Genomic DNA, 16,874 nt, shown 5'->3' with positions numbered 1-16,874 from the left:
TAGGCTGCGGGAGGGGACGTAAGGGTTAGGCTGTGGAATACTGTAGGTTAGGGATGGTGTGAAATGCTTACCAGGAAGCTGTCAGGATTCCGCTGTCCATCTTCTGACTGCTGGGATATTGTACCCAGCCCCTTCCAGCTGAAGAAGGGACCTATTAGAGAAGAGATGTTACATGTGCAATGTGCCAAGATGTCCACTTGAACCAGAGTTACAGGGAATCCATAATATAACATATAGATTATTGCTGAAGGGAGTAGTTGTACTGTTAATGAATGGGGTCCGGTATGATCCCCGTCACCACCTACCATTGGCATGGTGACCCTATTAGGAACTATATCAGTGATGGTATTGCTTAATTGGCCTGATATCAGTGTGTGTATTGCCACGACACTGTTGGCATCCCCGGGATTAACCCAGTGACACTCATTCAGTTCTTTTCCACCTTATGCACAAACATCCATCAATCCTTTTTTTTATTTCCTTTCCATTTAATCATATAAGGGATTACAAAGATACATTGTAGAATTTAATGACCATAAAATAAGATATATTTAATTCCTTCTAGAACTACTGTGCAGCCGTTTTATTTAAAGTAAATGTTGTAAATGTAACGTTGGCAGAATATTGTAGTCATCACTTTATTTTTACACTGGCTAAATATTCACCATATGAACTATGCCCTGTGGGACACTTGGCTGCAAGTTTATGGCCACTGTACGTCTTTCCGAGTCGTGACACGAGGTGAATATGCAGAGAATAGGTATTTATTTAAGGCATACACCTGTTGGATACAGAGCAAGCTACGTGATTTCTAAACCTGCGGATGATCTTCTGGGAAATAGTCAAAGATTGCTAGAACTCCAAAATCTATTTTTTTTTATTATAAATATCCTTTATTTATAAAATCCAACATATTATGCATCACTGTACATGATAATAAAGGTGATTATCCATACGATATTATCCATACGATATTCTGGCCCTACAGATTGGGGGGGGGGGGGGGGTTGGAAACTATACCCACACTTACTGCATACCCAGACTAGCATATTTTTGTTTGTACAGCCCCCGCATGAGTGCAAGGCCAAAGGGATTTTATGTCTAGAAAAAGGAAAAAGATGGATGGTGGAGCGCTAATTATTTTTGGATATAATTAAATTATAAAAAATTGTAAAAAGTTGACCAATTGGGTATTACAATAATTATTTTAATATATTCTATCTCGAGAAAATACACATTACACAAATACAAATAGAACACATCTAAAATACAATGTGATTAAAAATAAGACAATATTCACCCCTACATGGGACCTCAGTGATAAAAGTTTTGAAATGTGGATATATCTCACTTGTTCCAGGTGATACTCTCCTGTTGGATAAATGAATATACTGGATTGGCGGGTGTCCATAAACCTGACTTGGAGCCGATGGTGATGTTCTCCCCTTGTGAGGAAAGATGGTACACGTCTCACGGAATGGAGGGCCTCGCAAAATTGGCAGGTGGTGGTGTCCCTTGATTTGAAAGAGTCCAGTAATTGACTTGATAAAAAGAGAGGAGAGCTGGTCCAAAGTGAGATGGGGTAAATTGTAATCCACAGGGTCCAGTAGAGGGTGAGCGCCTAATGCGTTTCGTCATCCACAGATGACTTTATCAAGGGCATGCTGCTGTTAGGTCCAGCATGGAGTTTTATACGGTCTTACGGGAAGTACGTTTGACCTCAGCCACAAATTACCCAATTGGGCAATTGACCAATTGGGTAATTTGTGACTAAGGTCAAACGTTGTACTTCCCGTAAGACAGTATAAAACTCCATGCTGGACCTAACAGCAGCATGCCTTTGATAAAGTCATCTGTGGATGACGAAACGCGTTAGGCGCTCACCCTCTACTGGACCCTGTGGATTACAATTTACCCCATCTCACTTTGGACCAGCTCTCCTCTCTTTTTATCAAGTCAATTACTGGACTCTTTCAAATCAAGGGACACCACCACCTGCCAATTTTGCGAGGCCCTCCATTCCGTGAGACGTGTACCATCTTTCCTCACAAGGGGAGAACATCACCATCGGCTCCAAGTCAGGTTTATGGACACCCGCCAATCCAGTATATTCATTTATCCAACAGGAGAGTATCACCAGGAACAAGTGAGATATATCCACATTTCAAAACTTTTATCACTGAGGTCCCATGTAGGGGTGAATATTGTCTTATTTTTAATCACATTGTATTTTAGATGTGTTCTATTTGTATTTGTGTAATGTGTACTTTCTCGAGATAGAATATATTAAAATAATTATTGTAATACCCAATTAGTCAACTTTTTACAATTTTTTATAATTAAATTATATTCAAAAATAATTAGCGCTCCACCATCCATCTTTTTTCTTTTTCTAGACATAGATATATAGGGGACTTACCACCCCCAGGTGTGAGCAGCTTGGCAATTCTTACGCATCTCCTCAAGCGCCCAATAGGCTCCGCCATCTAGGTGGCAGGGTTTATAATTTTTCTCTTTTTTTTCATAGGGATTTTATCCCTTTGAGTGCCAACGTTGCTGTGAGTGATCCTCAAAATAAATATCCGCTAAAAAATGCCAGCGCCGCTCACAGCGACTGTTCTTTTAGTAAAAAAATATACAAATACAGCCAGGTCAGTTAATAGAAGTTTAGTTAAATATTGCACCCCAAAAAAAAGAACAGTCGCTGTGAGATACGCTTTTTAGGGAATATTTTGAGTCTCTCACAGCAATGTTGGCACTCAAAGGTTAAATGTCATTGCAATGGAAAGGCTCCTTCCTCATGTGCAATTAATGGACCTCAAGCTAATTAACTACCTGTCACTGGAACCAGGGGCGGATTGGCCCACCGGGAACCCGGGCCATTTCCCGTTGGGCTGGTCCAGATTTCCACCTGGCTGGGCTGCCAGGGCCGGCTGCCCAGTCCTGCGCTGCCGCCGGCGGGGACCTGGAGCGGGCGGCCCACAGACAGTTTCAGCAGGATGTCACCCCGGCGTTCGTCTATGTCGGTGCTGTGGCAGGAGCTGCTGGTCTCCAACACAGTGGTAGCGGCGGCGCTGTCAGGCCGGGTGCTGAACCGAGTCCTGGTGCGGAGCAGACCGGGCATCCTCCTGGCCAGCCTGCTCTTCACCGCCGGGGCAGTGGTGATGGCTGCTGCCCGGGACAAGGAGACCCTGCTTGGCGGCCGTGTGGTGGTGGGACTCGGCATTAGTGAGTGTTAGCATCAGTGAGTAGCACGAGCAACCCCCCCCCTCCGGGTTGCTCCAAATTTTTCCCGGGCCAGACATGGGTACCAATCCGCCCCTGACTGAAACTGTTAAATATTTCCATTTTTCATTTTCAGTGTTATTTTGTTATGGAAAATATGTTAAATATGATAAAAGTATCATTTTGGTGTGAAATTTATGAAAACTTAAAGAGAGATAATGTAGCATTTAATTAGCTGCTGTGTTTTTTTCAAGCACAGCCTGTAACATGAAAGTAGCTGATTGGTTATCTCTCCCCAAGCTTTGATAAATTAGCCATTTTTTCTAATATCCTTTATTATTATTATTATTATTATTATTATTATTATTATTATTATTATTGTGCAGTGGAGTAAGTTCATCTCAATTGCCCGGAAGTAAGATAAATATTTTAAATATTTAAATATGGTCCTGTTGGGAGTGGGAGTCAGCCACAGAAGCGATATCGTCGACTTTCAATTAACCATTTTAAACTCGCAGGGGAGAAGAGGCGCCCCCTTGGAAGCAGGAGCCCGGTGGTGGTTGGCGCTATTGCCTCCCAGAGTTACACCTCTGCTATTGTGCACTGTGCAGACATAAAGAAATTGCATACAATAATATGGAATTCAATATAATAATGACCATGCCAAAATAAGTTTACAATCTATGATCATAATGTATTCAACCAAAACCAATCACACACTCTCTACTAAGATGTTCTGTTTGGAATTAATTTACATTATAATATAAAATATGCTTTAATTGTTATATGACAATAATTCAGTTGGGTTTTTCCCCCAAAATTATTATTTATTTTTATGATTTGTTTTTTTGGGGTTACATATGTATATATCTATAGATTGTAAGCTTGCTGGCAGGGCCCTCCTACCTCTGTCGGTTTGTTTCTACCCAGTTTGTTTAATCACTGTTGTTTCAAATTGTGAAGAGCAACAGAATATGCAGCGCCTCGCAGGGCGCCCAGTTTCACTATGTACGGTACTGTAGTGAAATTGCATTGTATGAAATGCAATGAGATTCAGGCACACGTCCTATCGACCTTTTCATACCCCCACTATCCACGTCGGCGTGGAGTTGATTTTTATATAGCGTGGCGAGCGCAGTGGATTACGTTACATGTATTCCGTGTCTGCTCGCCACGGTTCGGGCTCGCTGTGCTCGCCACACTATATAAAATCAACTCCACGCCGACGTGGATAGTGGGGGTATGAAAAGGTCAGGAGGATGCGTTCCGCTGTGCTTGCCACGCTTCGGGGTTGCGTGGATACTGGGGGGGTGCCTCAATCTCATTGCAGCTCATACAACTGTATAGTAAAGTAAATGGCATCGCACCTTATACAATCGCATGCGATTTTGCGGTGCAATGCGATCGCACCGCCCAGGGGAAAAAAATAGCAGTGAATAAATTACATAGGAAAATCGCATGCAATGCGATTTTTCTTACGCAGAATCGCCCGCTAACACTAAGCTATTTGCTTAGTGGACGCCCTGCTAGGAAACAAAAATATATATATATATATATATATATATATATATATATATATATATATATATATATATATATATATATATATATATATATATATAATTTTTTTTTAATTAGTCAAAGCTCGTTACATGGAATAGTTGCCCATTCACTCACATAAATTATACAGCTGGGTCGGGTGCTCTTCAATAGAAATACAGACCAGTCCAAGAAATGAAGGTATACCAGCGCAGTTTCATCCAACTATGCCTACATAACCCTTTGAGTGCCAATATCTCTGTAAGAAATGTTCAAAATATCTGCTAAATATTGCCAGCGTTGCTCACATTTGTTATATAGATTCAAATAAGAATTTTTTGTAAAAAATAGATTATATTCCCTAAATAAGGCTAGTATATATAGATCTATCCACAGCACTTTACAGAGAATATTTTTACACACACACGGATTATATGTATCTCCACAACCGTTTACAGAGGTATTTGTCCACTTATTCTCTCTATATATCTATATCCCTAATCGTGATATATGTACAAGTAAAAATGGGACTGTAAATTAAATGAACTACAATAATTAACTACTAAATAAACTACAATGTTACAATACAATAAATTAATCCTTTCATTTGTTTTGGAATATCCTGAACCGCGTGAGTGCTACAATGCAAGTAACACATACTGTAGGTTCAGATGGGATAAAGGTAATGGTTTGTGAAATATGTGAAGAGGTACAGTAAATGTATATGATTTAAATATGGGAGCAAGTCAGGCAATGAAATGCCATATTGCTAATCTACCAATGCATGCATTCTGTTTTAAAGTGATTAGTAATAGAGAGATATGCAATGCACGGATAAGGGACCTACATCTTTGGAAATTTAATTCAACTTGTTTGGACTCTGTAGGTGCTTGTTTTGCACTGTTTTTAAAGGGATATTTTTCAACTATAGAAAACATTCTAATCACCTGTCCCTCTCCATATACACATTTTACAGTTCCACCCCTCCTCACACAGAATGTATGCAAATATGTCCTTTTAAAGAACTTGCGATAGATATCTATACTCAAACCAGAAAGAGTTAACGACCGATGAAGTTTATTTGTGTACTATGGACCTACAATTTGCTTCTCGTAGACACGACCAGACCAGGTCAGACAAAAAATAAAATAAAGATGGTTTACAGTAAGCTAATCATTCTAAAATAATCAAATGATCTCAGTATCAGCATGAGACAACACATACCATGCATACCATGACCGTGTTATATTCTAATTCAATGGGGTTAACGCATGTCCATTTTAGCTGAAACCTGCATGTAACAGATTTGTCCTAGCTAAAGGTCAAAGTTTAAGTGCAGTAAGTTAGAGACACATAATCTACCGGGGCATTGACCGTGGTAAAGGACAATGAATCTTACCCTATCCATAGTGGACAGGAAAATTATTATATTGGGATTCAGGGTATTTATGCTACTTTTACATTGAATAATAATCTACATAACTGAATCCTACTCTTGCCTAATGTATGCTACCAGGCAAATTTAAGGAAAAGTGTTTGAAATGTTTATTCACTTATAGTTTTTAAGAATTTTTTTTTTTTCATTTAAAGGCACCTGCAGCTTTTTTTAAATGTATTTTCTAATATGATCGGGCAGGCGGGGATGGGCACAGATTGGATAAGCTGGATTCCTTTCCTTGCATTAGTGAAACAGTTAAAATCCGCTGTTTAAAATCAAACTTTTATTTTTTCTTTAATTTACTGTAGCATGGGTATAAGATTTTATGGGGTTGAAATAAATGACCCAACAAAGTTGTTCAATTAGCACTCAATTATCGAATTACTTTTGACAATTCCCCCAGCCTTGTTGGATGAAGCTACAAGGCGCGCTACCAGGTATTCGAAATCAACGAAAGCTATGCAGGGAATCTGCACTATTTATTTAAAAATATGATAATATTTAACTCTTTTGTTTCTGGAAAGTGTTGCATTAATCCCCACTACATTTTGGAAAGTCTCAAGTTTATATTATTGTGCTGACTTCTCTTATCTCCCCCTTACACACCCCCACATACGTGCTACTGTTTGTCATATTTCTGTGCATTGTGACCAGAAATAAACTAATGAAAAACAAGATTAAGTCTTTTTTTTTTTTTTCTAAAATAAATAAATTAAAAAAAAATTCTAAATATTCCTACCCCTGGGGACATGTAAGTGAATGCCCTCTCTTATTTTATGTCTGTTAGCAGGTCTCGTTAACAAACAGGTGGAAAGTAATTACAAGTGCGCTGTAGGTTAAGTCATTTGTTGCTTTTGACTTTGTAAAGTGTTGGATGTAGAAGTCTAAAAAAAATAATAATGATCTAGTAAACACAATGAAAATAATTACTTTTTACAGTATTTTTTTAGTTATAGTAAGGAATTAATAGGAATCCATTCATGCAATTACGTACAAATAACTAATTTTTTTTTAAATTCAAACAAAGCTTAAAGGAACATTTTACAGAGATTTTTGAAAGCTGTTTTTTTTCATGAAAAATTTTCCTAGAACTATATTTGTGTAGAGGTTCAGGTGCACACAATAAATTCAAAAAAAAAAAAAATTCAGAAATGCTAAATGAAATTTAAGCAAAAATACTTAAACTTGCGGTATTAGGAACTTTTTTCCACATATTGATTTTTTTTTATCATCTTAACATTTTTTTTTATAACAAATGCTAATTATATAATTTAAAATAATGTACTCATTGTGTACTATGGTATTTATTATTATTATTAATAATAAAAAATATTTAAGTACCCCCTCCCTGCATGTATCTATGTGTATGGCGATCTCCTGTAGTGTGAACACCTTTTTTTTTTTAGAGCCCCAAAAATAAATATTTTGCATATTTGTTTAAAATAAGGTATATAAAACTGTACAAATGAAATGTATCTATCTATTATCACTATGTATAGGTATAATTTAAAAAAAAAATATATATTTTTTTTATGTGTGTGTAAATGAGAAATATATATATATATATATATATATATATATATATATATATATATATATATATATATATATATATATATTAAGGTTGCCATGTTCTATACATTGACAAAAGTGTATTAAAAAATAAGTCTCATATTCCTTAGAGTATTCATTCCCAATAATTACTGTATGGAGTGCATTTGATTTGCAAAGTATGTATTTAATTATTAATACATACTTATAATACATATAATTAATAATCCATAATTATAATATAAACCAATTTGCCCTTTAAATACATATATGAACATAGTGATTAGCTATTGATCCTCATTATAGAGAGCTCTATCACAAGCTCATCGGTGCACCTAAGATTGATTATAGCAATAGATAGGGGACTGTGCACAAGGAAGAATGACAGCATCACAGGCAGGTATAGGAGTGACCCAGCACTACAGAAAGTAGTGGTGATGTTGTTGTTGTTGTTGTTGTTGTTGTTGTTGTCACCCCTAACTTGTGAATGACAATACAACAGTTACTGCAAGGCGATTTCTAGACTTTTTGCTCTTGAATAACACTTTCACTTTTTGGGGTGGGTGGGGGGAAAGGGGTGTGGAAGCAGCGGGAACATGCCCACTAGAAGAGAAGGGGGGGAGGTAGGGTGTATAAAAGAAAGGGCAGGCTGCCTCTTCAGTCTGTCTCCCTAGGATTGGAGCAGCTAGAAGAACAGTGTAGCTTGGGCTGGAGATTCGACTTGGATGCATTTTTTACCAGCCGCGTCCTTTCTCCAAGCCATCCTTTACCCTGCAACTGCCAGCTGGGACGAAAGACGAATAACAGCACCATAATTAGCGTCTATGCCATCAATGCACCAGTAAGCCCTGACTTACCGCATCACTTATCCCATCACACCGGAGCTGCTAAGTAAATTACAACGAAAAAAAACAAAAACTCAGCAAAGAAATGGAGCAAGTAAAGTGCAGAAGCAGAAGCGCGGTCCCAAGAGAGGAGTCCTGCAGGAGGCTACAGGTAACCAGTGGGGGTCTCTCTGCGGGGTTTTGGGGTCAACATTCAGGGAATTAAAAAAAAAAAAAAAAAGTTGCCGGTATTTTGTGATTGCTCTTTAGAATGATTGACTGTATACGTGCCAGGAAGTGTCAGTCGCTGCAGCAGGGCAGTCGCACGGGAGATGCAACTTTCTCCAGTCACTTGCGTTAGCGCTGCAGTGACCTCACACACCGCAGCAGTAGCGTGACGTCACCGTCAGGGGAACTGGGGTAATTTGTGCAGGAGGAGGGAGAGGTGCAAAGCAAGCTGAAAATAAATTGCCATATAATTACAGCTGGGTAGTGATTAGCACTTTTGCGTCATGATATTATCGCACAGACGTCACCTCAGTAATTTGTCCTCATTCTACCAATGCATATTGTCCTATATGGTGTTAACCCCTTACTGGCTGCTGGTAATACCGGTAGTTTTCTGGCATTGCTTGGGGTTGTGTTGGGCTAAGGCTACCTGTGGCTCCCTAGGCGTTGTCTTAGCATGTTATGCTACTTGGGGTTATGCTGAGACTTGTAGTTCTACAACAGCTGCTGCATACTTGTAGGATTGCTGACGCTAACAAGGTGATTGGGACAGTGCATGAGGATGTTGTTTTCTGTATCTCTTTGGTACTTGTCAATTAGCGGTGTAATTAATGACTACCTGCCTTAGATGCTGACAATGATGTTTTGCTCTGCCAGGTGTTACGCTATCTCTGTCTGGGAATGATTAGGGGATTACTGGAGTCCCCAGAAGAGGCGCAAGCATGTGTTGTAGGAATCTTGAGGTTGGGGAAAATATGGAAAAGAAAAATATACAATTAGTATCAATGTCTATACATTACTTTGTATTGGCCAGTACAGGGTATTGGCCACTAGAGGGCAACATAGTAACAGGTAAAATGGCATCTGAATTATGTTAGCCGATGAACTCTGGAATAAAACTTCTAGCATTAAACCTATCACATTTATAGAAACATTATCTTGCTGATAACTACTATATGTGCACTATGCAACCACTAGAATTGCAATATTACACCTATAAACACACTTACAAAAAAAAAAAAGAGTAAGAATAATTGGACATAAATATTTATGCAAAATAAATATGTTATTACTGGTTCGGGTAAATTACTATAATTCCATATGCACATATGCATAGTAATGGTGATCAGTACAGTCACTAATATCCGGTGTTTTGCTATGTGTTTTTTTTTTTTTTTTTTAATGCTGTATTATTATTATTAATGACCCATAAGCATTGTATAATATAATTTTTCTACAGGCAGGTAGGAAATTCATGTACCCCACCTCTTCCCCTGTAAATGAACCACTGCGCACTCAGTCTACATCCCTGAGGCAGTGTGTAACGTGAACTGCAGCTGATCTGGGAGTCTGTGTGTATTCTGGGCCCCTTAGCTAATTCATTTCTAGGAAAACTCTTGTTTTCGCTGCCCTTTGAAGTGATGCTTTGTATAAGGATTGTGAGCCCTTGTGACGTGTCTCACAGAGCAGGCTTGTTGCAGTGTGAGTGCTACAGATAGAACATGCAGGCACAGAACCTGCTAACTGCTGACTCAAGATTCCTAGTAGGGAGCTCTTCCCACACAGACACTGAACACATGGCACAGATCTGTCTATGGGTTATACCCTGCAGCTGCTTAACCCATGGCCTGCCAGTGATTGCAGGACACGCTCCTTTGCTGCTAACAGCACAGGGGTTACATACTAAGTTAGTGGACATATAAATCATTGTTGATGATTTATGGGGAATGTTTGAGAATTAAAGCAGGGAGTTATTTCAGCCCCACATCTTCTGTTTTCCTTGGGTTAGTAGGTGGTCTTCCTACTTTAGGGACTATACATACAATATCTTATAATGAGCAGAGAAATTTATATTTTGGATTGTAAAGACCAGGATACAACACGATTAGTGGAGTCTGCAATCCATGTCCTACTCATGACAGCTTCTGGCTACCAAGACTCCAGGACACCCAGTGCTACACAGACAACCAGTCCCATGCTGCTTATTCCTATATGGAACCTTCATTTACCATCATCGTCTTTAGATTTAAATTACAGTTAGTTCTATCTAGAACTATGAGCTGGAATGTTAATTCCTAAAAGCTAGCGGGGCTATAGGATCACCACCAGCAGCTCAGAAATGACTGTACTACTATACCATATCCTTCCCTACGTTGTTCAGTGATACTGTATACTGCTCTCAGATTTCCAGGTGCTGCTCTACTGCTCAGACCACTGTCCGTATACAGCATACCACCCAACATGACCCTCTCCAGGAGGGACACATTGCTTTGCTTCTGGACTTCCCTCTTAATGTAGGATTACGGTCACCTGTGTGGAAATATCTTTCTTACCCATTAACCTGTTTAAACAGAGCATTGTGTCCCTCCTGGAAGGGGTCATGTTGGGAGGTATGATACAGTAAAATGCAGTTCCCCGAATTTAGATGGGATACGGTCATTAGGTCTACACCAACTAGGTCGAAATGGGTCTAGGTCCACATGACATTTGGTCGACATGGGCAAGGTTGACAGTCAAAAGGTGGACATGGGGTTTTTCACTGTTTTTTGAGCCGACATGTGCCAAAAGGCGGTATTTCATGCCCTACCATCCACTAAGGTGTGGTGGGAGAATCAAATAGTGTGCCGAGCGTAGCATTGCACTTCAAACTGTGTCCATGTCGACTGTGTCGACATTCGGGTAAAAACAGTGAAAAAACCCATGTCGCCATTTTGACTGTTGACCTTGCCCATGTCGACCTAATACTTGTGTTGAACTTGCTGCCTGTCGACCCAATGGTTGTCGACCTAGTTGGTGTAGACAGCTACCCACACCCATTTAGACATGGCTTTCACATGTATGAGTGTAACTGGGAAATTTACCGGTCACGCATCTAGCCTATATATAACATAGGGACGCCGCTAATCTCTAAACTAGTGGTTTGGAAGACACTGGTGGAGGTGACAACAGCAAGATGTGATTAATGCAGGGCATTGGATGTTACGAACACTGGGGTAGATGTATGAAGCAGTGATAAGGGAAGAGAAGTGATAAAGTGCCTGTTACATTATCACAAGCCAATCAGCTCCTGAGAGACAGGCTGGGTTTAAAAAGGGACATTCAGGAGCCGATTGGCCGGTGATTAAGTACCAGTCACTTTATCACTTCTCCTCCCTTATCACCGCTTCCTACATCTACCCCACTGTTCTGTACTACTGCCTGACATTCCTTTATACTGATGGGAAGCTTAATAGGCGTTACTTTTACAGGTGGTACTTACCGGGCATTACTAATTGTAATTGCTGTCTTACTGGACATTACTGATTGTAATAGGTTTTTTGCAGGGCATTATATTGTAATTGTAGACATATTCTTGGATGCTACTGCTAATGGGCATGTTATTGTACATTAATATTGTGATTGGGCATTATTAATGGAAATCATATAGGACATTATTACTAATGAGCATATTATTGGGCACTGATGCTTCTTGTACTGGAAATAAATAGTAGTAATGAGTCCTATTACTCGCATATTAGAACATTCTGATCTGTATTGCCGATATAGTTGAACATCAACTATATTGGAGATTAGTGGACACTATCACACCTATCTATATTAGAGATGTGCAGGCTCTGATTTATTCTTTGATTTTAAAGCAGGATCTTATTGGCTATCAACTGTCAACAACTGTCATGTTATTTGGGATAGCCAATAAGATCCTGCTTTGAAATCAGAGTCCATCAGAACCTGCACATCTCTGATTTACATACATTATGGAGGTAATTTCTTTTTGGTACCTTTTTTTTTTTTTTTATTGCTTAATTAGAAAATGTAAAGCTTTTTTTTTTTTTCAATTTTCATAGCAACAGTAGCCATGGAAATTTTAATTGCTCCACTATTATATATTTAATTACCTAAATTAAACTACAAAGTACAGTATACAATGACATAGTCTTCTGTACTTTCTGGGGGAAATTTACTAAAATGGGAATTAGACTTCACATGTGATGTTGCTATGGGCCACCAATCAGATCCTGTCTACTATCTTCTAGAGCAGGGCTGGGCAACACCGGCCCTCCAGATGTTAATGAACTACACATCCCAGGATGCTTTGCATTAGTTTTGCTATGTGGCCATGCTGAAACTGATGCAAGGCATGCTGGGATGTGTAGTTCATCAACATCTGGAGGGCCGGTGTTGCCCAGCCCTGTTCTAGAGGGTGCTAAATCTATAAGAAGGAGATTCGGATTGGTTGCCCATGGTAACATCACATGTGAAGTCTAATCCTGATCTTAGTACATTTCCCCCTCTATGTCATGTCTATGCTCTCATGTGCTGTGTTGTATGAAGCCGTACATGTGTGGATTTTGTAAGCATGGTGTCTGAAAAAACCCTAATCTCCTTTTGTTCTTACTTATTTTATGTAAGATGTGAGCCAGAGTTAAATATACTTGGCAAGAGTAACCAACTCTGGTTCTCAGGCCATTCCTACCGGGATAGCGTCGCCAGCTGCCCAATGTCTTTTCCAATTAATAAGAGAACATGTTTGCCTGGGCCATTATCTAACTTGCAGTAAACATATTGCAGACTTCAAATTGGTCAGGATAACTTTATTTTCTGCGGTATCCACAGAGAGTTGTAATGGATACATGTCATCGGAGGTGAAATTCATCAGTAATCACTGGGAGTTCTATGTCTTCGGAACAGCACATGCTACCTTTTAAATGGAGGCGGACAGGCCTGTTCTGTTCCTGAGCAGCACTCCAGAGGGATTAGTATAGTAACACATTATGCACCAATTATATCACAGATATAGCATGTGACCTCTATTACGTTCCAGAAAAAGACGTAAGGGGTGTAAACACACGGGGCGATTTTTCTTCTAAGCGATATTGACTACATTGTCTAACTCGCTTAGTAGGTTTGCCTGAATCCCCCCGTGTGTACACAGCGGCGATAGCAATGCGCGGCCCCGCAGCGTTGCTGTCGGGCAGCCAAATAGTCAGTGCAGGCAAGAATATTCTTGCTACGCTGTATGTTTGGCTGCGGCTCCTGTGGCTGGCAGGATGTAGTTAGTTGTCTCTCTGACGGCTTAACTACATCTGGACACACATGGGGCTCAGCTGAAATCGCCGGGGCTGAGGGGTAGATGCATGAAGCAGTGATAAGGGAGAAGTGAACCAGAGGCCCATGGCAACCAATCAGCTGCTCTGTATAATTTTATACTATGCAAATTATAGATGTTGCTTCAGTGCTGATTGGTTGCCATGGGCCATTTTCTCTTTTGGCTCACTTCTTCTCGCTTAAGCTTGCTCCTGCGACCAGCTGATTACCTCTGCGGCACCGCCAGCAGAGGTTCCCTTTCATCAGGGACCATCTCTGGTCGCTGATGAAAAGGAGACACTGAGCAATATATTGCTCAGCAATATATCTCCCCTGTGTGTACGGGGCTTTATAACTGCTTCATACAACTACCCCGGAGTCCAGTGTGTACACGGCTTAAGGGAAGCTGTACTAACCTTGAGAGAGTGATAAAGTATAGAAAAATAAACTACCATCCAATAAGCTCCTGTAATTTTTCAAAAACAGCTGTTAACATGTCAGTTAGGGGCTGATTGGTAGTTTATATAGATAGATATGTGTTTTAGATGACTTTTGTGCATAAATGTGAATTATGTAGTCGGTCTGCTGGACTGTGGCCTTGCATTATTGATAGCCTATTATTATTATTATTATTATTATTATTATTATAATTAGAACAATAGTACAAGTCTAACACAGGTATCTGAAGTTGTTGTGGCACTACAAGTACCCACACACCCTGATGCCCTATTTGCTGCAACTAATAATTGTACTACACCGGGCCAGATGCACTAAGCTTCAAAAACTGAAGAGTGATAAACTACCAACCAATCAGCTCATAACTGCCATGCCACAGGCTGTATTTGCAAAATGACAGCTAGGAGCTGATTGGCCGTTAGTTTATCACTCTCCACTTTATCACTTTCTGAAAGTGAATCTGGACCTAAAGACCCAAAGCTTGACTCAACCTGCAATAACCTAGCAAATGAAACCCTTTCATCTAAACCTGCCATGCTAAACTAGTTTGTCCGAGAACTGAGGGGGTTAAGTAGTAGTAACTGACTTCTAAATGAATAATTCCCGATTGGTTCCAGTGTGTTACTGTAGAAGGCACAGGCCGTCCTTCTCCTTCTTCCTTTTTTATTATTTATTATTTATCTCTCTCTCTCTCTCTCTCTCTCTCTCTCTCTCTCTCTCTCTCTCTCTCTCTCTCTCTCTCTCTCTCTCTCTCTCTCTCTCTCTCTCTCTCTCTCTCTCTCTCTCTCTCTCTCTCTTCCCCCCCCCCCCCTTCATCATATTAGTATCCCCAAGGAGAGAATATTCAGGCAAAACAAGCGAGAGGAGCCAGAATGGAGAGCGAAGTGGTGGCGCTCTGCCAGCTGAAAAAGTCTGTTGTTTGCTTGTTTCATTCTGTTTTTCTTCCTCTTGCTCTCCCAGTTGCCTTCTCTCTGCAGTGATTGTTTGGAGAAGGAGAGAGAGCTGAGTTGGAAAGGCGTCTGCATTGTTAAGCAACGGGGAATAGGGGGCATATGAGGGAACCTTTAACATGCAGGAGTAGCAGCCAGTGAGCAGATGTTGCCAACTCCCCCTCTATTTCTTCCCACTGTACCTATATTTTATTTATTTTTTATTTTTATTTTTGCCTTGCCCGCTTATTTGTGAAACCTAACGCACATGGGACTATGTGATCCAGAGAAAGTTTTGGGTTAAAGAGCCAGTGCCGCTTGGATGGAACATTGACAGAAAGATGATGTAGAAGTTTTTCAGCTGACAGCAGCTTGGCTGTGTGCTGGTAGGGGAAGGGAATGGTCCCAATTTCAATTGAAATGATTGTAATCAACTGCAGGCAGCAGTTACAAGTGGATTGCGTCACTAGGTCGACCACGAAACATCGACAGGGTTTAGGTCGACAAGGGTAGGAAGGTCGACACAAGCGTTAGGTCTACAATGGGAAGGGCAACATGAGTTTTTCACGTTTTTTTTTTTTTTGAGCAGACAAGCAGTATTTCATATCCTACCATCCACTACGGCGTGGTGGGAAAATAAAAAGAACATAAGGGACAGCTGGATCCGGGTTCTGTACTGGCTGCCTATGAGCCAGGTTTGGTCAGGCGCACTGACTCCCAGATAAACTTCTACCCAACCAGGTCATTAGCACAAGAAACGTTTTAAATTGAACAAACATGCACAACTTGTACTGAGGCTGCTGCGTGTGCCCACACATCCCATCCCATGTTTCACATCAAAATGCGTCGGAAAGTGCACAAGTACTTAGTGTATATGTATGTGTGTATGTATATATAAGATAAGCGCGCTCCATAGTGCAATATCAATGGTATCAAGTTTTTCTTTATTAAAAAGGCATCCAAGGAGGGGGCAACCCTCTGACAAAGTACGTGGTACGAAACGCGTTGGTGCGTGGCCTGGCGTTGCTGTCTTGTCCACTGTGGCCACGAGTGTAACCGCTCCAACATCTCTGTGTGGATACGCAGACTTTCATGCTGTAAAAGTTCAGTGGTTTAACCGCCCACTCTGATACGTTACCCTATACTTATTTTATCCTTGGATGCCTTTTTAATAAAAAAAAAACTTTATACCATTGATACTGCACTATGGAGCGCTCTTATTTTTCCTTCTAGACGTAATCACCTGTGGAACCCAGGTGCTGAGAGCCGCCAGGTGGATTTGACCTAAAGTGCATGGACAAAAGATTTGAATGAGATAACCAATCTCTGTTTTACTGGACTTATATTGTCGGTATTAAGGTTGTTTTGCGCACTTATTTTCCTAATATATATATATATATATATATATATATATATATATATAATTTCATTTGCTGCCAACAGTTGACAGTGTTTCGGAGACACACAGACACTAGACAAGTATATATAGCGGGCGGGTATACGCGAGTAGCTCACGCATCCCCGTCAGCAAGGTGGCGGGGAGTGGGGGCAGGGTGCTTCCCTGCCCGTCTCTGCTTCAGGGAGACAGGCAGGGCTTCC

The 16,874-nt window shown here is 40.2% G+C and overlaps 1 protein-coding gene across 3 annotated transcripts in view; it reads left to right on the top strand.

Annotated features, from left to right (window-relative positions):
• The window catches only part of IGF2 (insulin like growth factor 2), a 68,411-nt gene that overhangs the window by 17,125 nt on the left and 34,412 nt on the right, over nt 1-16,874 (top strand). For 2 of the 3 annotated variants that reach the window (XM_083165589.1, XM_083165587.1), the window contains exon 1: nt 8,430-8,749. The exons of the other annotated variant lie outside the window; for it this stretch is intronic. In XM_083165589.1, coding sequence (XP_083021715.1) covers nt 8,684-8,749 — 66 coding nt within the window. In that variant the 5' untranslated portion in view covers nt 8,430-8,683. Of the gene's footprint in view, nt 1-8,429; nt 8,750-16,874 lie in introns of those variants that run through there. 3 annotated transcript variants of the gene reach the window in all.

Source organism: Crinia signifera, chromosome 11, assembly GCF_055691185.1.
Source record: "Crinia signifera chromosome 11, ASM5569118v1, whole genome shotgun sequence".
Taxonomy (NCBI): Eukaryota; Metazoa; Chordata; class Amphibia; order Anura; family Myobatrachidae; genus Crinia; species Crinia signifera.
This window is presented reverse-complemented; position numbering and strand designations above follow the sequence as displayed.